Source organism: Nansenia antarctica (genome assembly GCF_963989245.1).
Source record: "Nansenia antarctica genome assembly, chromosome: 1".
NCBI lineage: Eukaryota > Metazoa > Chordata > Actinopteri > Argentiniformes > Microstomatidae > Nansenia > Nansenia antarctica.
Window position 1 is genome coordinate 54,626,702 of NC_137674.1, and position 23,840 is coordinate 54,650,541.

The 23,840-nt window shown below is 44.8% G+C and overlaps 1 protein-coding gene across 1 annotated transcript in view; it reads left to right on the forward strand.

The window, feature by feature from the left end:
- brf1b (BRF1 general transcription factor IIIB subunit b) overlaps positions 1–23,840 on the forward strand; it is a gene marked incomplete at its 5' end in the record, with an annotated part of 71,385 nt that overhangs the window by 36,141 nt on the left and 11,404 nt on the right. Inside the window, 6 exons of the mRNA XM_080549326.1 lie at positions 7,079–7,228; positions 12,732–12,825; positions 18,776–18,902; positions 19,030–19,069; positions 19,331–19,426; positions 21,270–21,578. Of these exons, the coding sequence (XP_080405452.1) occupies positions 7,079–7,228; positions 12,732–12,825; positions 18,776–18,902; positions 19,030–19,069; positions 19,331–19,426; positions 21,270–21,578 (816 nt within the window). The remainder of the gene's footprint in view (positions 1–7,078; positions 7,229–12,731; positions 12,826–18,775; positions 18,903–19,029; positions 19,070–19,330; positions 19,427–21,269; positions 21,579–23,840) is intronic.

The following is a 23,840-nucleotide window of genomic DNA, read 5'->3' on the forward strand; positions in this document are numbered from 1 at the left end:
TTCAACTGTCTTACTGACAATACACCGCTGGCAGTTACGGACGTAGTCTCTTACGTCTCTGTCGAGGTTGAGCCAGAAGAACCTCTGTCTGGCCAAGCCAAGACTCCTGAACTGACCTTGATGGCCAGCATGGTCATGAACACCTCTCAGAACTTCAACTTTCTTAGACTCAGGAACCACATACTGGCGGCGTTTTGACTTCACGACTTGATCCCTCGAGACTCTGTAGAGTATCCCATTGCTCACAACAAGTTTCTCCCAGTGCTTCAGGTACCTCATGACTGTGACTGATTCCTTATCTCTCTCTCTCCTGGAGGGTCTCCGATGTCTCTCCACATAGTACAAGACTCGAGAGAGAGTCCTGTCTCTGAGCTGTTCATCCCGGAGTTCCTTCTCACTGTAAGCAGGAAGTGAGTCCTGACCACCTGGGACTAACTGAGGCAAATGGTGCAAGACTGCTACAGCACGCGTTCTTGCTCCGACCTCCCACAGATCGTCATATGACTGTAGAACAACAGACACTTCATCCATCTCCATAGACTGAGCGTGGACATGCAGAGGTGATGGGACACTTTGAGCGTAACTCTCTGCCTGGCGTGGAGTGTCACCACTATCATTGGACGACCGGAAGGCGTCCTGTACAGAAGCACTCGACACATCCTGGACTTCGGAGAGGAGATTCTTGTAGGGCTCTTCAAGTAATCTGTGACTGACTCTCTGCTTGACGAAAGGCACACGACTCAAGGCATCAGCGACAACATTCTGTGGGCCTGGCACGTACTTGATGTCGAAGTTATAGCTCGCTAACTTAGCCACCCATCGTTGCTCGCAGCAGTCCAGCTTGGGCTTCGTCATGATATGAGTCAATGGATTATTGTCCGTCCAAACAGTGAAATCATGCCCCTTCAACCAATGGCTGAACTTGTCACAGACACTCCACTTCAAGGCTAGGAATTCCAACCGATGGGCTGGGTAGTTTCTCTGAGACTGAGAGAGGGACTTGCTGGCGAATGCGATTGGCCTCGCTCGGTCTTCACCCTCTTGGATCTGCGACAGGACAGCACCGATGCCATCAAGGGACGCGTCCGTTGACAGCATGAAGGGACGGCTGAAGTCAGGGTGAGCCAGGACAGCCGTCTCAACCAGCGCCGTTTTCAGCTTCTGGAAAGCCTGCTCCGTTTCGGGGGTCCAGTCAGTAACATTCAACTTCCTGCTTTGTGACCTTTGTTTGGACTGTTTCACCTTCCCTTTTCTCTTCTGGCCCGTCAACAGAGAGAAGAGAGGCTTTGCAATAGCGGAGAAGCTAGGCACAAAGTGCTGGTAATAATTGATCATCCCCAAGAAAGATCTGATTCGTTTCTGTGAGGGGGTTACACCGTCCACTTCCATCAGGTCAGCACTTGTCATCTTTGCGATGCTCTCAACTTTGCTGGGATCAGTCAACACACCGTTGTCATTAATTATGTGGCCGAGGAATTTGACGGATTTCCGGAGAAAAAAACACTTTTTGGGGGCCAATTTCAGGTTATGACCACGCAGTCTACTGAACACCATCTCCAAGCGTTCCAGAGCTGTCCTCTCATCAGGGGCATACACCAATAAATCATCCAGATAAACCAGTAAGCTCAGATAGTTCTGGTCTCCGAAAATGCTAGTCATCATACGCATGAAGCTCCCAGGACTATTACAGAGGCCCTGCGGGAGGCGATTATACTCATACAAGCCCATAGGTGTTGTAAAGGCAGAGTACTTTCTGTCATCCTCGTGTAGTGGCATGTTATAAAACCCTGAGGTTAGATCCATAGTACTAAACAAGGAGTTACCTCCAAGTGCAGCTAAGCAGTCGGCCTGGTGAGGGAGAGGGTGAGCATCCTTCAGGGTCCTCTTGTTCAGCCAGCGAAAGTCTGTACAGATACGGAGATCTCCGTTCTTTTTCCATACAAGAACCAACGGAGATGCATATTCACTGGTTGACTTCCTGATTATATCTTTCTCCTCCATCTCACTCAGTACTTGGCGCAACTTCTGATACTGACTGGGGGGCACTCGTCTGAATGGGAGCCGGAATGGCCTGTGATCTGAGAGGTGAATGCGATGTATGAAGCCCTTTGCCTCTCCACAATCCAGGTGATGGCGTGAGAAGATGTCCTTGTAGCGCACAACCAGGTCAGCCATCTTGCTTCTACACTGTTCAGACACGTCACAGGAGTGTATGTCGAGCCCACTCAATCCCATGTACTTCAGTTCCTCATCAACAGTGCGGGCCGCATTTTCACTGGACGGGGTTACTTGACAGCAACTGAGTAGTGGGACCTCAGCAGGTCCGGTCTCATCCATGTCCTCGAGCGCAATGCAGGAGAAGACGTCGGCCAATTTAGCATTGCGTCTTACCAAGACGGGCCTGTCGGACGAGTTGATCAGCTTCAATGGAACCCATCCGTCTCCCCACAAAGGAGTAACAACTCTGGCCACCAGAACCCCTCTTGGAGCTGAGCGACACGATGTGGGCTCTGTCATCACAGCGCTACCAGGAGACACAATAGTGGACTTGGGTAGCTTGCCCCACATCAGGTACTCCCGACCAGGCTCAAGACACACGGCTGAGTTGCACCTGACTGTGCCTATCTTGTCAGGTATGACGTCACCTCGCCAACGGTTCAGACCAGCGAGCATCGAGAGAAACTGTTCAGATTCTGGATCGCCAGCAGGACAGGGCGTAGACACAGCCTTCCAGTAGCCATCACATTGCTTATACTGCCGGAGGATATATTTAATAACATTGGTGCCTAGTATCAACTCATCATGCTGGCCTTCAACTACCAGAGTGGGAACCATAATCCTACAGCCATACACCTCCATTTCCACGTTGAAAGCTGACTCAGGCTTGACACGGCGACCACCACAGCCAACAAGCACCACATTTGAACTGAACTGGTTATGCTCTGTAGCAACTCCAACCTCTCTAAGCTTTCCCTCTGCCGTCTTACTCATTGTACAAGCCATAGACCCACTGTCTAGCATAGCATTTAGAGTCACTGTATTACCAACTGTCACAGGTGTGTAGAAAAGGCTGTCACTACCACTAATTGTATGCGTATTCTGATAAACAATATCTTCAGAGTTATCACTTGAGCTTTTGAGAGCTATATACACTGTCTCAGCACTAGATTCGTCCTCACAATGGGAGTTTACTTGGCGACCTATACTTTCTCCCTCTGAATACAGGCCACCTAGTTTCCCTGAGGCTGAGGTGCTCGGGACGACCTGGTGGGACACTCAACTTTTGTGTGACCTGGGGCTAAACAGACAAAGCACAGCTTCTCTGACATGCAGTGTGAGATGGTAGTGTGTCTACTGTCATCACAGACTCGGCAGGCCTTCTCACGGGCGCCACCCTGGTATCTTCCGCCACGAGGAGCACTGTCACGCTGCTGCACTTTCCCCATCATCTGCTCCAGCCTCTCCATAATGCGAGCAAGAATCCTGTCTTCAGATTGCTGAGTGTTCTGGGCCACAGCAGTCGCGGAGGAGTGGCACGGAAGCTGGCCTAAAGCATGGTCCTGGGAAGGAATGAGGGTAGAAGGCGGACACTGTGTGTGGTACACTGGACTATGGGCAGGAGAAGGGGGGTACTGGGTGGAACACTGCTCAGACACAGACTGAATCGAAGGCTCTGGATGAGACTGCACAGTGTGGAGGGCGGTGGCATGGCTCTTCAATGGCACAAAACTACCGGTCCTGCCAGAGGCTCTCAGCTCTCTCTGATAATTATCAATCTTCAACTGTATGTCTCGTGAGCTCCACTCCTCAATAGCCTTGCATTCCAGAATACGGGATAGTCCAGAGTCCGGGCAATGCCTGACAAACATCCGTGCTACCTCTTCACCCACGTTCTCCATCCTCCTACCTTGTCTGCGAAGGCCCTCACCAGCTACATCAGCTGCTTTGTTGATCCTCAACCAGTAGTCTACAGGGTTCTCATTGGGTCTGGGTAGAGTGGCATAGAAATCTGACAACGGGAGGCATGATGACACATCACTGAAGTACTTGAGAAGGATATCATAGATGAGATCAGGGTTCTGCTTCACATCAAGTGTCTGATCGCTTCGCAAACCAACCCTCACAACATCCTTTGCCTTACCCATCAGCCTTGCCAGTATCTCCTCAGCCTGTTCATGCATTGGACATTTCTGCTTTCTCAGATAAGCTTTAGACATGTCAATCCAGTCCTGGACTGAACACTTATCAGAACTATCACCTCGGAACATTGGTGGTTCCCTGTCTGATGTTACATTCACAGTAACGCACGGAACCTCCTGTCTAACAACATTAGGATCAGTTACAGGATCTGGAGGCGATGTGCAGTTGAGGTGTGCACTGCTCATACTACTTGAGTGAACTACACCAGCTGAAATTAACTTGGTTACAATGGACTCGCCAATCTGAGCACCTAGCTGACCCATCATGTCTGAAAGGTGATGAAGAGCTTCAGTGTCATTAACACTGGGTGTGGATGTGGGAGGAGCCTCCCCTGTAAACTGTCCGACAGCAGCACAACCTGGGTCCTGACCTGACCCTGTGCCTCTACCACTGTCAGTAAACAACTGGGAACACCCCACCTCCCTACTATTCAACCCACCGATGACAGCACTGTCTGCTCTGCTCTGACATGCCCCCCATGCACCCCTCCCCATAGGCAACACTGGACTGGCAAAAATCTCATCATTAAAACCTGGCCTCTGAGCCATAGTAGTACAGACTTGCGTTGTGTAATATTACTGAATGAAAATAATAATAATAATAATAATGTTTAAAAAAAATATAAAGTTACAGCAGGACATAAAAACCAAAACAATCAAAGCACTTTTTAAACTGATGTAATCACAGACCTCAGACTGAATGACCATTTACTATAATACTCTGACCACACTTGATCTATCACACTAAGACCTGGCATCCACGCAGCATCCACGGAGATCGGCGTTCAGCTGATCTTGAGATCGACGTGTCACGGCACCAGTGTAACGATGGTCAAACAGCCAAACTTCTTTCAATCAATTCTTTTATTTGACCTGCAGAGAAGACCTGCAGAGAAGACATATAAAACACAATTCTTCTCTGTTCTGCAACTCTTGTGAATCCATTAAGATGGCGGCCATTTTCTGTACCACCGTCTATGTATATTTTACATCAGGATAATTTGCTTACAGAAAGAACACAAATTTCCCTCAAACATTACAAATAACAATTACAAACAACAACATACCTGCAGAGAAGACATATAAAACACAATTCTTCTCTGTTCTGCAACTCTTGTGAATCTGCGCGTTCAAAATAACATACAATAAATGTTCTGTTTCACATCATCACAATACATCACAATACATGTAAAAACAAACAGCACAGTACTACACCAACATTTTCACCCTACATTACAAGATTCTCCATACAAACAACAAAACACGAGGAGCGTTTTACATGCGCACATACCCATTAAGATGGCGGCCATTTTCTGGTACCACCGTGAGTACGGCAACAAGAGAAGGACAAAAGAACGCGCAGACCTGCAGTACACCCAAACTCCAAAGGGGGGCTCCAACAATAACCAGGGCTGCTCAAGCACGGCGAAACTCATCTACATTCACCACAACTAAACATACATTCCCAACTCTGTTACATACATTCACCTGCATCTCAACAGGATTTACAGCAGCACACAAAACAGCTCAATGACAATATAAATTCACCTGCATCAACAACACAGGATTTACAGCATTTGAACCGGCACGCAATAGCCTACATTATCTTAACTGTTGGATATCCATGATGCTGATCTCAAGTTAGCTGTGGAAATGTAGAACCGCGGCGCGAACAGCAGAGGACTGGAATGCCGCTACGGCAAGCCAAACGCAAACTGTCAATCATGCTGTCAGAGGCAGCCTGCACGGTGCCTCAACGTCCATCAATGAAGACAATGTGAGAACAGACTACGCATGCGCAAACCTACGAAACCGTTGGTCTATCACTTCGCATAGCACAGAAGCACAAGCACAGTCTGCCTCTCGCACACACAGGTGCCTCTCGCCAGCAATCAGCAATCAGCTAGCTTTGGGAGCAAACTCTCCTGGTGCCAGGGCATGCATTATATTTTTTATAACAACACATTTTACATCATTTATTTTTATTTTAACAACATTTTAACACATTAAAGTTAAGAATAATGAGTAAAATAAATTTTAAAAATATATATAATTTTTTTAGATAAAAAAATAATTAAAAAATAATTTTAAAAGACTGATATTCTTTTTCTTTCTTAAATGCCTGGGTGAGGCACTGCCTACCCTGCCTCACCTGACTGCACGCCACTGCTATGCTGTATATTGATTCCATTCAGCCTAACATTATAAATCGTTCACAAATCGCCTACACAGACAACTTTACTCTGGTTCATATCACTTAACATACTCTATAAATATATTGACATATACCTCCCATGTCTGATTAGCAAGTGCATCGTGGAACTACAATGTGTTACCATGTTGAAGCATTTCCAGATATCTAAAAAAACAGGCCTTTGAAATTTGACCATTTTGGCTAAAAGCTAAGGCTAATGCAAATATCAAAGTCATCTTCTCATGACCGCTTTACCTGATACAGTCAGATGTGGGTGGCATACTATGCTAGGCTTGCAGAATATAGTGTAAGCACATTATAAGTAGTGAAATGCTTGACATAAACTATACAACATGGTCATTAACTGGGGCAGGTTAATCCACAATGCATTTTCGTATTTTCGCTTAGTGTATATTATCATCATAGCATAGTAGCCTATATACAGTATATCAGGCCATAATTAGGTGACTGGTACCTTACAGGCCCGTAGTCCTAGGGTACTTCATAATATCATAGCTTAGTATATCATGAGTTAAACTTTGCCCATATTAGGTGAGTGGTCTACCCCCGTCTGTAGGTCTACCCCCTACAAACATGGGTTGTTCAATGAATGAATGAATCTTTAAACACTGACCTACTGTAGACTTACTTTCATGATTCAGATGTAATACTCTGTCTCATCCAGACCCTTGCCTGTACATCCCTCGTTTCGCCCATATGCTGGAGTTTGGTGAGAAGACCCATGAGGTATCCATGACGGCGCTGCGGCTGCTCCAGAGGATGAAGAGGGACTGGATGCACACAGGGCGCAGACCCTCAGGGCTGTGTGGAGCAGGTACGTCTCTATTAGACACTCAGGGCTGTGTGGAGGTGTGTCTATTAGACCCACAGGGCTGTGTGGAGGTATGTCTCTATTAGACCCTCAGGGTTGTGTGGAGCAGGTATGTCTCTATTAGACCCTCAGGGCTGTGTGGAGGTACGTCCCTTAGACCCTCAGGACTGTGTGGAGCAAGTATGTCTCTATTATACCCTCAGGGCTTTGTGGAGGTATTAGGGATGCACGATATGCATTTTTTCCAACCGATACCGATAACCGATGTTTACCCACTTGGTGGCCGATAACCGATATGATAACCGATATGAGAACAGATATTTCACAGTTGATAACCTGTAGTTCATGCACACCTGAAGGTAAGAAAGGGTTATGTAGTGAGCAAAGATTGATGATTTAATATTCCATAGTGATCTCACCAAATCTAACTTACATCACTATTGTTAACACAACAAAGAGAACACTTCTGACTCTTCAAATGTTCATTTATTATTTCCTCTAACAAACAAAACCTGTTATAGACAGTGCACAATGCTTTTTTTAGCCAAGATCTGGCCTCCTTTTATGAAAACAAAAAAGGCTCACCTAAGAGTAATTAGATCAAAAAAGTGTCAAAAATAAAGTCCCTCAGCACAACGTGCACCCGCTCCTTAGTTATCTTCCACTGTCCAAACATGGTTTCAAAAGCCTCGCGGATGGCTGTCGCAGTATGCGAACCAGAGCACTCCTGCGCATGCAGCAATGTCTTCTTCATATTGAAGTCCTCATCCAGCCACTGGGCCGTCAAACTAAGCATACTGACTGGACTAACGTCAGAAGTCCATATGTCCGTGGTAAAACTTATCTGGCTTATGCTGGTATCGATCAGACTATGGATGTGTGTGGCGACTGTATCATACAGAGCAGGCAGGCACACGTCTGCAAAATAGCGGCGGCTTGGGAGTGTATACCGGGGCTCTAAATGCGAAATTAGCTGGCGAAATCCTTTATCTTCTACTACAGAGAAAGGCTGGTCGTCGAGGGCCATAAATTCCATTATTTTTTCATTGATTGCTTGAGCCTTTGAGCTGTCTCGAGTAAACTTCCTGCAGCAACATTAATTTTCCAATATCGGGCCGATAAATATCGGCGCCGATAATATCGTGCATCCCTAGGAGGTATGTCTCTATTAGACCCTTAGGGCTGTGTGGAGGTATGTCTCTATTAGACCCTCAGGGCTGTGTGGAGCAGGTATGACTCTATTAGACCCTTAGGTCTGTGTGAAAGTATGGCCCAATCCCGATTCCCTTTTCTACCCCTATGGCTCGTTTTCGAGTGTGACTCGATTCGAAGCCAAGGCCTTCGAACAGAGCCACAAGCCATAGGGGTTGAAATCTACCCCTTTGAATTGGGACGGCCCTTCACCACGGCTACGTCATCAGCAGTGGTTTAAATAGACGCGGTACGGGTGACGCGTTATGTTGCCGGCGAATTCTCACATCTCGCAATGCCTTCTTCAGCTGTGTTTATTTCTGTTGCGTGTGCTATAAGCATCTTTTTTCGTTTTTCGTCAACACACCTGAGAAATCATGGAAGAGGGACAACCCTTCAAGACTGATACGTCATCAGGAGTATGGTAGAAAAGCATTGACGCTCGCGACTCATTCACAACTTCACTTTTACGCTATCAATCGATCAAACAAGTCATCAAATAAAAAAGAACAATGCTTCATTATCAGACTATGACAGAATAACGGCGCTCTAACCTGTATGAAACCTGTGCTCCTACCCTGCCAGTCTGCACTGATTTAGGACAACAGTGCAACAACTTCGCGGCTGAACTTTAGTTAAATTTACGGCGTCATATACCATCAATGGGAAACATGGAAAAATGCATGACTTACATATTACATTTTATGACGTTCCGAAATCCGAAGTGACAGGAACGCTGGAGAAACAGCCGCTGTCCACTGCATTAATTAACTACATGTCCTTGATGAGTCTCCCGCTCACTGCCCTCCATCAAAAATGTCACTACCATCAATAATATTACATAATAACAACTGCTCGGATTAGATTGCGAGTTGTTTTGGTATGCCGCAATACAATTTATACCACCAAGGGGGGGGGGGGGGGGGGGGGATTCGCGCCTATCATGCACATATCAGCCTGTGGATAGATAACTTTACATTAAATATGTCTACCATCATCCGCTGTCAAACACCACAATTTAGTGCCCCGCGGTGGTGTAGCGGGCTTAGCACTGGCCACCAGTGCATGCTGCCCACCGGGGCCGGGGTTCGTATCCCGGCTCGCCAGACCCGGATATGGCCGAGGCACATACGGGGAGCGGCATATTGGGCGGCCGCTCCCGAGGGGGGGTATAGGAGTAGTTCCGGACAAGGATCCGTCGCGCAACAGCGCCCCCGGGGTGCCGGAATAACGGTGCTGGGCTCGAGGAGCCAGTCAGCTAGTCTGCCTGGCGGCCTCCTCTGGGACTACCGGCCACGGGGTCGTGCGGCGGATCCCTCGCAATAGGCAGGGGATAATTGGATGCTAGGTTGGGTTCAATTGGCTACCAAATTGGGTGAAAAAAAGGGATAAAATCAGAAAAAACTAATTTATAAAAATAAAAAAAACACCACAATTTATTTCATGATTGTACATCTCTGAAATGTTAATCGCGCACATTTCTATGGGTCAGTTGCCGGGGCAGAGGAACAAGGTTACTGTCAGCCTGTGACAAACGCGCAGATATGAGTGCTCCGGTGTCTTGCTTTAGTAGTCTAGACTCTAATGGAAGTGATCAGGCATAACAGCGATTTTTTTGTTATGCTTGTTATAAAGAAAAGGTCTATAATGCATTGTAATGACATTAAACTAACGTTTGATAGATAACTTTACATATGTAATAATTAATTTATGATTGTACATCTCTGAAATGCTCGACTGTCATGCAGCCTGTAACGTTAGACACACAGCACATCGGCATAATAACGTTTTGTTGTTGTTGTGCTTGTTATAAAGAAAAGGTCTATAATGCATTTAAATGAATGATACAACCCATTAATAATATTACATAATAACAACTGCTCAGATTAGATTGCGGGTGCCGCTACATGGAAATAGGTAAAAATGCGCATCATGTACAAGTCAGCCGAACGTTTGACAGATAACTTTACATATGTGTACCATCATCCGCTGTCAAACGCCACAGGTAATAATTGATTTATGATTGTACATCTCTGAAATGCTCGACTGTCATGCAGCGTTGCGTTACTGTAACGTTAGACACAGCACCGACATAAAAGCGATTTTTTTGGGGGGGGTTATGCTTGTTATAAATAAAAGGTCTATAATGCATTGTAATGACATTAAACTAAGATAATAAGATGGTTATCATAATTTTTCAAATCTTTATTAATAAGTAATTACAGAGAAAGTAAAATGACATTTCCGCATTGAATAGAGCGACATAACATTTCTGTAGATGATTCGCAATGCATCCTGGAATCAAGGGGTAGCGTACCCCTATGGCTTCGAAGCTAGTCTGGTCCTGGAATCGCTCGAAACGAAGTCCTAGTTAGCCCTCGAAATGTAGCCATGGCTCGATGAAATATGAATTGGGACAGCCCTCCCCCTAAACGTGAACGCGCAAATCAAGCCATAGGGGTGAAAACGAAGTCATAGGGGTGAATTGGGATGGGCCATATGTCTATTATACCCTCATGGCTGTGTGGAGGTATGTCTCTATTAGAACCTCTATTAGACCCTCAGGGCTGTGTGGAGGAGGTATGTCTCTATTAGACCCTCAGGGCTGTGTGGAGCAGGTCTCTATTAGATCCTCGGGGCTGTGTGGAGCAGGTATGTCTCTATTAGACCCTCAAGGCTGTGTGGAGCAGGTATGTCTATTAGATCCTCTGGCACCAGCAACTCCTCAGTGACCATTAAAGATGCATCCACACCATAAAAACATATTCCTAATTGGGCTACATCAGTCATGTCGGTGCTTTCATCAATATCAATAGAGAATGCAATAAATGACTTAACTTTGTCTTTTAGTTGAGTGTTCAAATGTCTAGTAAGTTCCCCAATTCTCAGGAAGTGGCCAAGCTGACCTGAGGGACGATAGATAACAACAATGTGAAGTTTGACAGGGGAGGTGACAGATGGAATTCAATGGAAGATATGGACAGGTATAATTAGGGAGGACAATATATGTGTATATGTATATATGTTACACTTAGGTAAGATGAGGAGTCCTGTGCCTCCCCCTCGATCCGAGAGTCTAGGGGAATGAGAAGATGAGTAGGCGTTAGAGAGGGCTGTTTACCGATGTATAATACGTGTCTCTGTGAGGGCAAGGAAGCGGATGGACATGAAGCTGGCATAGGCTGAAATAGCCTCTGCTTTCCGGACCACTGACTGACAGTTCCAAAGTCCTCCCGCATCAAATGAGGTTGTGGTCAGTTGAGCATGGTGGATAGATTAGATTGGAAGGGGGGTGTAGCATGTCCAGAGTGTCCTCTGGGATGAAATAACAGGAATTGGGAGAGAGCACATTGTGGTATTTGCCGGTAGAGAGATAGAGTGTTAGTGGGCAATACAAGATGTAGGTAGGGCTCAAATGCACACATAGGGCTTTCACACCGGCAAAGAACCGTTCCGGTTCGCGTTCGGTAACCTCCGAACCTTGGTGCTGAGAAATGTAGGAAATTGGTACACGGTGGTACGCTCGACTATGAAACCTCAAACGACTGCGGTCATGCCGCGCGGAGTCCGTTCCGCTCACAGTACGCCCGACTCTGTGGCAGCCTTAAGTGTCAGGAGGCTGTCACTCTCTGAATGTCCGGATAGAAATTGAGATTCTGTAATTGCTGATGACTAGCAGAGTTACAGTCCCTCCCACCTAACGATGAGTTAACGACCAGACAGGTGTCTCCACTCGTATAGTCGTCCAAATGTATAGAGAATGGCACAGGTGTGCACGCCTTAAATAGTTAAGAAACAGAAACTAAGCAACAAATTCGAAACAAATGCTAAACACATTTTAACGCCTCCCACAGTTACATTCGGTGATTGGCTTCAAACGTGACCGCTTTCAATAGAACAGAAACTGAAACTCAGCGACAAAAATTCTACCAGTTCACGGCTGCCACGACACAGACAGTTAAACAAGATTAGTTGACTTACTAGGCTAGAGGTAGGTAGCTTCTCTTTACTCAGTACAAATGTATAGTTCATGCCTATGTAACAGGGGTGTCAGTGAAACATTGGAGTAAAAGTATACATTTTCTTGAAATGCACAGTAACAAAATACTTTAAATTTGGAACGGTTTAAGCGATTAATAACTGCTGGGTCGTGTGGAGGTCGGTTAGTTGAATGTGGGTCAGTTAGTCGAATGTGGGTCGGTTAGTTGAATCCAAAAACAACCAAAATGTTCATCCTTATGTGAAACATCTGGAGACAGCATGTGTGGCGTGCATGTGTGTTAACAATGCTGTGCTCTCCTCTACTCTCTCGTAGCACTGCTTGTGGCTGCGCGCATGCATGAGTTCCGCCGCACGGTGAAGGACGTGATCGGAGTTGTGAAGGTGTGTGAGGCCACTCTTCGGAAAAGGTGAGATTTCAGGATATTTCTGTCTTGGCTGTGTTACTACTCTAGACAAGGCTCACATTCATTGTCCACCAGGATCACTCTCTCCCATCATGGCAACGCCCCCTGGCCTCTCATTAAGCCCTTTTCCACAGTGGTACCAACGCTGTGCATGCCAGTGCATGCCAAGGCCAATTGCTTTTCCACAGTCAATTCCGGGCATCAACGCACTTAGTGTGACCTGAAACTGTGACTTGAACCTGTTGGATAACTACTATTTGACATATATTGTTACTGTCTCTTTTATAGTTCACCACCACACAAATGTAAATGTAGTGCAGATCATACTACGGGGCGGGATTTCAAAGGCAAACTGTGGAAATTCAAACAGGTGTCTTCACTAGGCTTGAGGCACAGGCCTTTTAGCACAGGCCACGAATTAGCCTTGGCAAGCACGGGCACCACTATGTAAACCTAATCTAAAACCTCTTGTTAGCTACGGGTATCTAAAGGTTGATTTGGCTATAATGCTAATACCATAGCATTATAAATTGCTGGGGAGTAGGGTTGGGCGGTTTCACAGTTAAACCGTGAACCAGGGTTTTTGAAAATAGCTAGATTTAATATATACGTATATTATACGTAATAATCTATGTCTACATCAGCCAGTAGGGATGATCCGATATTGATATCGGATATCTGTGCGATATTGGTCCTGAATGCTCGCAGATCGGACAGGAAAAAAAATAGGCACCGATCTGTGCTCCCGATCTGGTGTGTCACTCACGTGATGACAACAGTAGTAGTCAGTGGTTACATGCATGAGAGTTGGCTAGTAGCTACCTGTGTGTAATGGGTCTGACAATGTCATGATGCCAGCTGGTGAAATCATAAACCATTTGCTTCGGTAATTTTTCGGTTATTTACTACAGATTGTAAGCTTTCAAATGATGCGTCATAAATAAAGACGACTAGGGCTGTCCCTAACGACTATTTTTCTAACGATTAATCTAGCGATTATTTTCTCGGTTGGTCGATTACTCTAACGACTAATTTGGCGATTATTATTTTTTCTGTTCGATTAATGTATCACTTAATTTCCCCAAAAATAATGGCTGTATTGTCTCTCTGTTTAACAGTGTCTTTATAAAGCACTCTGGGTAATAGCTGCTGCTCTTATAAAACAAAGCAGCGTGTGACATGCACATTACTCAGACGGCCGCCCCTTTAAATGATCAGCTGATGTATGGGGGCTGTCTGTGGGCCCGCAATTAAACACAGACACCTTTAATTTGGCGACCTGCTACTACTACTACTACTGTAACTGCCTCTGTCAAACAGCCCCAGACACAGGGCAGACTCACTGCTATGTTTAGCCAACTTGAATGCCAACATGGCCATCAGGGTTTTTCCTGGCTCAAAATGAGGCGGAGGTGGTACCAGTGGTGTTTGACATCGGGGGGCAGGGTCAAAAGGGTCGCTTTTCGGAGAAGCTGCAGCAACAGCTCTCTGAGGGGGATTCCGCCTCCGTCTGGAAAGGCCTTAAGACCATCACCAACTACAAACCCAAGTCCCCGCTGATGTCCGACAACCTCCCTCTTGCTAACGAGCTGAACGAGTTCTACTGTAGGTTTGAGAAAGAGAGGTTCCCGCCCACCCCCGCCCTCTCCCTCCACCCCCCCCGGCTACAACCACCACCCCCGTCCCCCAGGGGGGCCAATGTCCCTCCTGCTGACCTCTGTCGTCATGAAGGTCCTGGAGCGCCTTGTCCTGGCCTACCTGAAGCTCATCACGGATCCTGTGCTGGACCCCCTGCAGTTCGCGTACAGAGCCAATAGATCCACGGAGGACGCCGTGAACATGGCTCTGCACTACGTACTAGAACACCTAGACACTGCAGGCAACTACGCCAGGATCCTGTTCGTGGACTTCAGCTCGGCCTTCAACACGATCCTCCCACACATCCTGGAGCACCAGCTATCCCTGCTGCAGGTGCCGGACTCCACCTGCAGGTGGATCACGGACTTCCTGACTGACAGGTCTCAGCGGGTGAAGCTGGGGAAGAGCATTTCCAGCTCCAGGTCCACCAGCACGGGCTCCCCGCAGGGCTGCGTCCTGTCTCCAGCACTATTCTCCCTTTACACCAACAGCTGTGTCTCCCGCCACCCCTCGGTCAAGCTCCTGAAGTTTGCAGACGACACCACCCTGGTGGGCCTCATCTCCGGGGGGGACGAATCTGCCTACAGGGGTGAGATCGAGGGGCTGCAGAGCTGGTGCAGTTTAAACAATCTGGAGCTCAATGCTCTGAAAACAGTGGAGATGGTGGTGGACTTCCGTAGGAAAGCAGCCCTGCCCCCTCCCATCACGCTGGGAGGTACCCCGGTGGCCTCCGTGGAGTCATGCCGCTTTCTAGGCATGACCATCTCCCGGGACCTCAAGTGGGAGCGGAACACCGAGGCCCTGACGAAGAAGGCCCAGAAGAGGATGTTCTTCCTCCGGCAGCTGAGGAAACTCAGGCTGCCGAGGTCCATGATGGTCCAGTTTTACACGGCCATCATAGAGTCCATCCTCACCCACTCCATCATCACCTGGTTCCCTGCTGCAACGACCAAGGACAAGGCCAAGTTGCAGCGGGTGCTACGTTCAGCAGACACCAGGGCTCTGAGGAGGGCAAGGAAGATCATGGCAGACCCCTTCCACCCCGGCCACGGCCTCCTCACCCTGCTTCCCTCTGGAAGAAGGTTGCGGCTGCCTAAGGCACTGAAGGCCCGCCACAGGCTCAGTTTCTACCCCTCAGCCGCCAGGCTGATAAATGACTCTGGCTTCCCCCTCCCCCCCGCCCCCAAGTCTGCCCAGGACTGAATATGCACTGGACTCACCGTAAAAACTCTGCACTGCACTTTATATTGCACTATCCATTGCACTGTTGTCTGTCCTGTGTTGTCCTGTTTTGTGTTTTTTGACACGTGAAAAAAGTATAAACGCACTTACTGTAATGTCGAAGCAAATTCCTATATGTGTATGCATAATGGCAATAAACGTTATCTGAATCTGAATCTGAATCTGAATCTTAAACATCAAACACTTAATTTCTTGTATTCTGGTGAATTGATATGCACCAATTTGTGCCCTTTCTGCATCAATTTATGGTGGAAATGTCATTATTTATGTAAAGGAAAACACAATATTCAGGCACCAGATGACCATTCAAAATATAATGTAATATAATGCAATATAAGGCTCTCAGGCATTCTGTACTTTCAAATATGTATTCTCCTTGAGCAGTCAACATCAACTATCACCCACGTCAGCGCAGTGCCGCAATTGCAGTTAGAAATTACAGAAATCCACAGAGTGCAACGCTTGTAGAAAATACGACGTCAGTTTGTCGAGAGCTGGAGGCGGCTAGAAATATGACGGAGGCGGACGCCTCATAATTCTCTATGCAGGAAAAACCCTGGCCATTTAGAAGTCTGTCCATCACCACAACACATAGCTAGCTAGTAGCTACATGGCTAGCTAACGTTACTCTCGCTGCTATGTTATGATTAGCTAAATTGATGCTAACGTAGCATGCTACGAGCTAGATAACGTGACAATAGGCTACCGTAGCTAGCCAGCTACATAGCTAACGTTACTAACACCAGAAGACAAGACATACAAACCAGGGTTTCCGTTAACCGATAATTACCGGTCTTTGTCCGGTAAAATTAGTGGAAGTCCGACAAGTTGAAAACTCGTCGGACATAAATGTCCGGTGAAAATAATTCCCTCTAACCATTTTCAGCTGAGCACCAAACACACACACACAACTGCCCGAGAGAGAAGGACCCGCCCCCTTTAGTTAGCCTATAGGCTATAGGCTAACTAAAGGGGGCGGGTCCTTCTCTCTCGGGCAGTGTAGTGTGTGTGTTTGGTGCTCAGCTGAAAATGGTGTCCCGAAGCGGAGCGCTTTAACTTTATCGCACAATAACAAGGATAACAAACAAAACGGACAACATTTACACTAAGATGGAGACAAACTTCAGCGATATGATCTAACAGCCGGTCTTCAGGACGACATACAGACCCGTATGAGCTTACAGGGCTATCCCCTATCTATCTGAGAAAAGGCATAGCCTAGGCTGTAACATCGAACGGAAATTAGCCTATACGCATTGCAAGTTAATTTAAAGCCTATTTATTTTCAAAGAGTTTTATTCTATTTTATTTTATCTGATAAAAGGCATATGAACGGAAATTAGGCTAGCCGTGTCACGCCAAAAGCCTACATGCTTGCACTGTTACTGTTCAATAAAATGTTATACATCTAGACATTGTGGTATTTCTTTATATACGTATCCCAGACTGCCTATCAATTGTTTCTCAATAAACAGTTATGTTCTCCCCATTGTCATACTCCCGAGCTAAACGAAATGCCTTCCCAACCAGCGAGACCTGGTTATAGAAATGACGTTGTTTTATTGATTTTAAAAAAAGGGTAAAACTGGAAAGAGAAAATAGAAAACTCACATTAATCCCAAACAATTTAACAAACTTCAGTTAACGTAATGTGGAGTCCGTTCATTGATCGATGCTGTCTGTTCAGTTCCCAGTGAGGCGCCCGTTCAGCGCTGGATTTGACGCATGGCATAGCGCGCATGCGTCAAATCATGTTATATTATTATATATTATATAGCTCGCATCTAATCGTATCGGATGAGAAATAGACATTAAATGGCATATATAGGCCGCTACACAACAGTAATCACCGCGACAAACAGCTATATTAGATTTGAAAAAAAGAAATATGATTTTGAAAAAAAAAAATTTTATTATATTTTAATATGATGACCGGAATATATCACGTTTGTCCGGTAAATCGAATTCTTCCCGGACACGATGTCCGACGGCAAATTTTTCTAACGGAAACCCTGATACAAACTGTGGTGAGCTACATTGCTTGTGTAACATTAGCTAGTAGCCTCCTCCATGTTTCCACTGGTCGCAGCCATGTTGTTTATTTGCGACGCCCCGACGCACATTACGCAAGTCGACGTATTGACGTAGTCGATTACGTCGACGCGTCGTCCCAGCCCTAAAGACGACACAAGTATTTGAAGTATTTGAAGTATTCTCAAAGATCCTCCTATAGACTTTTGGTCGAATCTGAATGTGCCCTTGCAGTGTTTACCATACATAGTCTCATTATGAACTAAAAGTATTTTTAGCGCTGTTTGTATTTATTTATTTGAAGCACTGCTCTTGGAAAGTGTTCGGGCAGGTCCACAGAAAGGATAGGGCTTAATCATTTGAAATTGGCATGACAATCACATGAAATAATTGCAGGAAAATTTTGAACATTTTTAGAATTCTTTCAATTGGGACTATATTGAACCTTTAGAAACCTTAAAAAAAATATCTGTTTTTTCATGAATGGGTTAACGTAGGACCTAGGACCTAAATACCTGCAGTACCACATTTGATACGCACTTTCTGACGCGATTTCTACTATAAAATACATCATGAAATATAGGGTAATTATGAGTTGCTTCAAACAACTATATACTCGTTGGATATCAGTAAGAAATTTGATATTCTTACCTTAACCATTGCTAAAATAGCAAAGAATGGGGACAGAAAATCGTTGTGGGCTTGTTTACCATTTTCATTTTTTTTTTTATCGCATTGCATCATGAAAATCCGCAGCTGATCCTGTTAACCATGTTGTATGCAATCCGGTGAATTTTCGCGGTTACTGCGTTCAACTGTTCACCCATTTTGAGGTCTGAAAAAAAGGCCAAAAACTGTATCACGTATGATACGTGCAACGTTATAGGGTTAAACACTAGTCGCCCGATGCTTTCATTTTCCATATGCTGTAGTACAATGAACATGTCAAGTGTGGTTCCTTTAAGGCTAGAGTTCCTGGAAGATACAGCCAGGGATTCTTACCTGTTGCCCCCCCAACTTTGCATCTTTATTTTCTGCCCAGATTGACAGAGTTTGAGGACACTCCTACCAGTCAGCTCACGGTAGATGAGTTTATGCGGGTGGACCTAGAACAGGAGTGTGATCCTCCCTCTTTCACTGCTGGGCAGAGGAAGGTCAGGATGCAGAAGGTACGTTTTCTGGCACTGGCTGGCACTGGCTGGCCTCCCAATGAGGCTTTAGTTGGTATTGCATAACCCATCTGTGTAACCCATGTTTTGGCCAAGACACTTTCTCACTTTCACTCTCCTTTTTTAGCTTGAACACGAGTTAGCCAAGAAGCTTGATGAAGTTCAAGGTAGGTTTTGCTTTTTCCCAGTGCATGGTAATAGTTGTGGTCTCAGTGCAGGGTTTCATCAGTAATAATGGGCAAAAACAAATACACAAATCAACTTATGTTTACTGCAATTGACACTCAGATGTTATCAACAATCAGTGACTAGTGTCTATAAATACAGGTAAGTATTTCTATAGTATATTATTAAAACATTGTAGGACAGGATTGAGTTTGAATATTAGGATGTGAAACACATAACAATCTCTGACCCCCTGCCCTCAGGTGAGATCTGCTCCTACAGAGATGAGATTGAGACAGAGTTGGAGAACAGTAGACCAAAACTCAGAGGAATGTATGCTGCCTACGCCAAAGAAATAGGTGAGTGTGTGTTTATCGTGGGTGTGACAGTCCGATAAGGCCATGGTTAGGTTCGTACCTCGGTTGTGGGATCACTAGGGCTTTAAACATAATTCAAGCCCGAACCGACCCTGGCTTGTCAAGATGAGGCCATTTTATTGAGCCCGAGCCTAAAAGCCAGAAGTCTAGAAAACGGCTCTGGCTTCCTCCACTACGCACAACAGCAACATTGCAGTGCTGCGGAGTAGGGAGAGGAGGAAGTCACTTGCTGAAAAGAGTGGAGAGAGACTGCTTAAAAAGACACCTTAGATACTATCAACAAGTAGACATGTACTGCACCTCTGCTTTTTTGTGTTGTTCCAATGCGAACAAAATAAATAAACATGTGAATACCAAAGCATTTGGAATTGCAACAATTTTCTGGGAGAAGTGGTGCGTTATCTGACAGAAGTGCAGGGGTTCCAATATTTTTGCCCATGGCTGTATATACAGTGCCCTCCACAAGCTTCTGCCATGGCCATCTCAGTCCCCTGACCTAAACCCCATTGGAAACCTGCGGGCTGAGCTGAAGAGGAGAGTGCACAAGAGAGGACCTATAGGACCCTGGATGATCTGGAGAGATTCTGTAAAGAGGAATGGTCTCAGATTCCTTGCTCTGTATTCTCCAACCTAATTAGATGTTACAGGAGAAGACTCAGTGCTGTTTTATTGGCAAAGAGATGTTGTACAAAGTTTTAAATGTGGCACACGTGGTTTTGTTAGAAATAATTATTTGATACATACATTTGATGACAGACTTTTAGTTTTTCTCCGAATAAATTTACTTCAATTAAAGGATGGATGTTTAAAAAACAAATCTGTGTGACATTAAGCTAATTCACTTCAAGGGTGAATTTTGTATAACCTTTTTTACTCTTCTTTACCTAATAATAAAATATACTGTATATTTTATGCCTACTCACAGATGACTTGGATGAGACATAGACACGTAACTACTGTATCTCATATAACTCAACATATTCATCACAGTATTTTGATTATGGAGAGACGCAAATGTATAGCACAAGCACTGAAAAAGTAAATTTTTCATAATATGGGACCTGGAATTATGTTTTTACCTCTCTTTTAGCTAGACTCCTCATACATCTTAAATGGAAACACGTATTGCCACCCACCCACAGTAGATGGATCATGGATGTATTATATTTCATCAAGCTAGAGATTAGATTTTACCTGAAAGGTTCACTGAGACACTTGGACACCTTTTCTGGACTATGTAAAGACCTTAAAAGTTGTCCCAGAGGATTGGGATAACTAAAGCCATAGTTATTGGAATATTTTTGACTTTTGCACTTTGAACTTTCCCATTACCTATGTTGTACTTGAAGGTCTCCAAATTCCTGTTAATCTCTGCCATAGGGATGGGAGGGAGGGAGGAGATGCATATGTATGATTGTTTGTGCTATGTTGGAAAAATTGCAAAAAATAATAAACAGCTGGCCATGTCTCGAGGTGTCCTTAGGGAAGACACTGAACCCCAAATTGCTCCCACTGAGCGGGCCAGTGCCTTGCATGGCAGCTTGCCGCCGATGGTGTGTGAATTGGTGAATGAGAGGTCATTTTAAAGCGCTTTGGAATAAGGCATTATATATGTGCAGTCCATTTAATGTAAAAACTATTGAATTAAAGCTGAGAATCTCGACTTTGACCTCATAGTAATTGCTTGATTTCAAATCCAAACTGTTGGTAGTATCGCTAAAAGAAGACAAAATGCTTCCTCTTTCCAGTACATACTGCATGTACTGTATATATGTATTTACGTACATCCATATAACCCATTTCCCTCTTCACCTCTGGCCCCCAGACCCCCTAGATGATGTGCTGTCCCAGGCCTCCTGCTCCAGCCCCAGGGAGAGGGACCATGATGACCAGGAGTTGGAGGTGGCTGCCCTGCACCTCAACCAGGACTTCCTCTGCCAGGTCATCCAGGGAGAGCAGGAGGGAAGCCAGCCAGAGGCCAAGGAGGAGAAAGGGACAAAGGAAGAGGTGCTGGAGGCCCAACTTCCACCCAAACACCTCTCCTTGGCCTCCATCTTGGGGCCCCTGCCCAGCACAGCCAGCCTGGCCCTCAGCGAGTCCATCCTGCATTGCATCACTGAGGACAAGGACAGTAGTGAGTGGTTCACTAACTTAAACCTAATTTTAAAACATGTTTTTTTTAATGACTTGATTGGTAAAGTACTGTTGTTGTTTTCTCTACAAAGAACTGCCTCAAAAGAACTCACAAAATAAAAAGTGAGCCCCTCTGACTAGAATACATGCAATGGCAAATCAAGCCTTCCCTTAGAGGAGAGGTTTGAGCAGATCCAGACGTGTCTATATGCCTACCTCACCTGGCTCATGTCCATCTCAGTGACATTCTCCTTTTGTGTCATGAGTTGAAAGCTTTTTCACATGTATGAAGCTTCTTCAGAATATATATTAAAGCAGATACACTTCCCAATATATATATATATATATATATATATATATATATATATATATATATATATATATATATATATATATATATATATATAGGGGTGTAACGGATCACGGCTGATCTGTGATCCGTATGGATCGCCCCCCACGGTTCGCAGCCATGTGTACTGCGGATCAATTGCAAAATGTAACCAAGTAATAATATTACCGTAGTTAATATCTCTTGTAAATCACAATGTAGAGTTGCCATGAAAAGATAGACGCGACAGTTGCATGCTTTGTTTTACTCTAAAGCGCAATGATAGGTTGATAATGCAAAAAATATCTGTTGTTTACTCACTAGTCGTGAAGCTGGGAATCCACAGCAAGTGTATCATGGCGCGTGCTAGTAACGTTGGCGGTGGAGAAGAACTTGAAAGGCCTCCCTCGTCCCTAGCACTTTGGCTTCTCTGTCAATTATAACAATGATGGAAGAAGGGTGGTTGATAAAAAAAGTTACGGTGTGTAGGCATTGTGCAACGAGAAAGTCGTATGAGGGAGGCAATATGTCGAGCATGGTCACACATTTGACGCAACATCACCCTGGTGTGTTGATGGGAGGTACGAAAAAGGCAGATCGACAACTTCTGATAATGTAGGCATTTTCTTCATATCATGTTTAAAGGAAGGTTTCACGTTATTATTTAGTTAAAAGTAAAGCATAAAACATGTTTATTTGTCTGCTTTAAAGAGCCCAGTGATTCACTGCTGCAACTGTCATGCCAAAACCTGCCGCTTGCCAAAAGCTGCCGGGGGTGCGGCCTAACGCGTCACGACCAGCTGGCACGCGCACGCGTCACGACCAGCTGGCGACTGTGACGCGTCAGTCTAGTGTTTTTGAAACCTCCGAGGCGAGAAAGTAACCATATATATTCACAAAATGTATCCGGTTTATCAAAATAACCCTTATATCTATCTGATCTGACGGTTTTTTTCACAACGTTATTACTAGTCATGTTACTTTGCTAAATTCAGCCGCTCCAGTAACAGCAAACACCAGTAAGCAAGTTGATTAATTCCCCAAAAAATCATATATATATATATATATTTTATTCTATAAAAGATACACAGATTTTCTAGAACTGCAGAATGTGAGGCTGACACACACCTTTGGTGCTGTATTGCTGCATTATCTGAGGATTATGTGCCAATGAATTATGTGTCAGTTCAGATATTGCTGTAATAAGTAATTATCGACAATAATGAGTGAGATTCTGAGATCGGCAACACAAGACTAGAAGTTGTTTAGTAATCATATTTGTATTGTAAATAGTGCACACTTTTTGGTAGGGATGTCCCGATCCCATTTTTTCACTACCGATACCGATACCGATACCTGGGCTTCAGGTATCTGCGATACCGATATCAATCCGATATTTGTATTTATTGTTTTACTCCTGAATAACACTTCCCCAGTATATAGTCCACAACAACAGTTGGCTATTAAAGACTGCCAGCCTTTATTCAAGCAACAAAACAGTACTCTGCAGTACTCAGTGACCAACTGGTTTAAAGTTAAAACAATTTAAACTGCAGCATTCAGCATTGTAAAAAAAAAAAAGAGTTACTGTCTGATTTCTAGTTTTAGTGCCTTCATGTTTTTATTCTATTTATCTTCTCTTACAAATGGCAAATCAATTATAGCACCCTTTTTAAAAGTGTAGCCTAGTGACGCTGCTGGTGAGACCAGAAACCAGTCCCAGAATCAAAGGAGTGTCAACAATATCTGCTTTTCGTTTTTTTCATAACAGCCAACTTGTTTTAAGTACCACTCGATATAATATACAACAGTTTAACGATCACTAAATACTTATAATCTGTGGGTAGGATTCACTGTTGCCAGAGGCTACCGGTAAGTGATACCTGGCTTGTAAACATACTTTCGTTTTAGAACGAAACGTTAGCCACTAGCTGT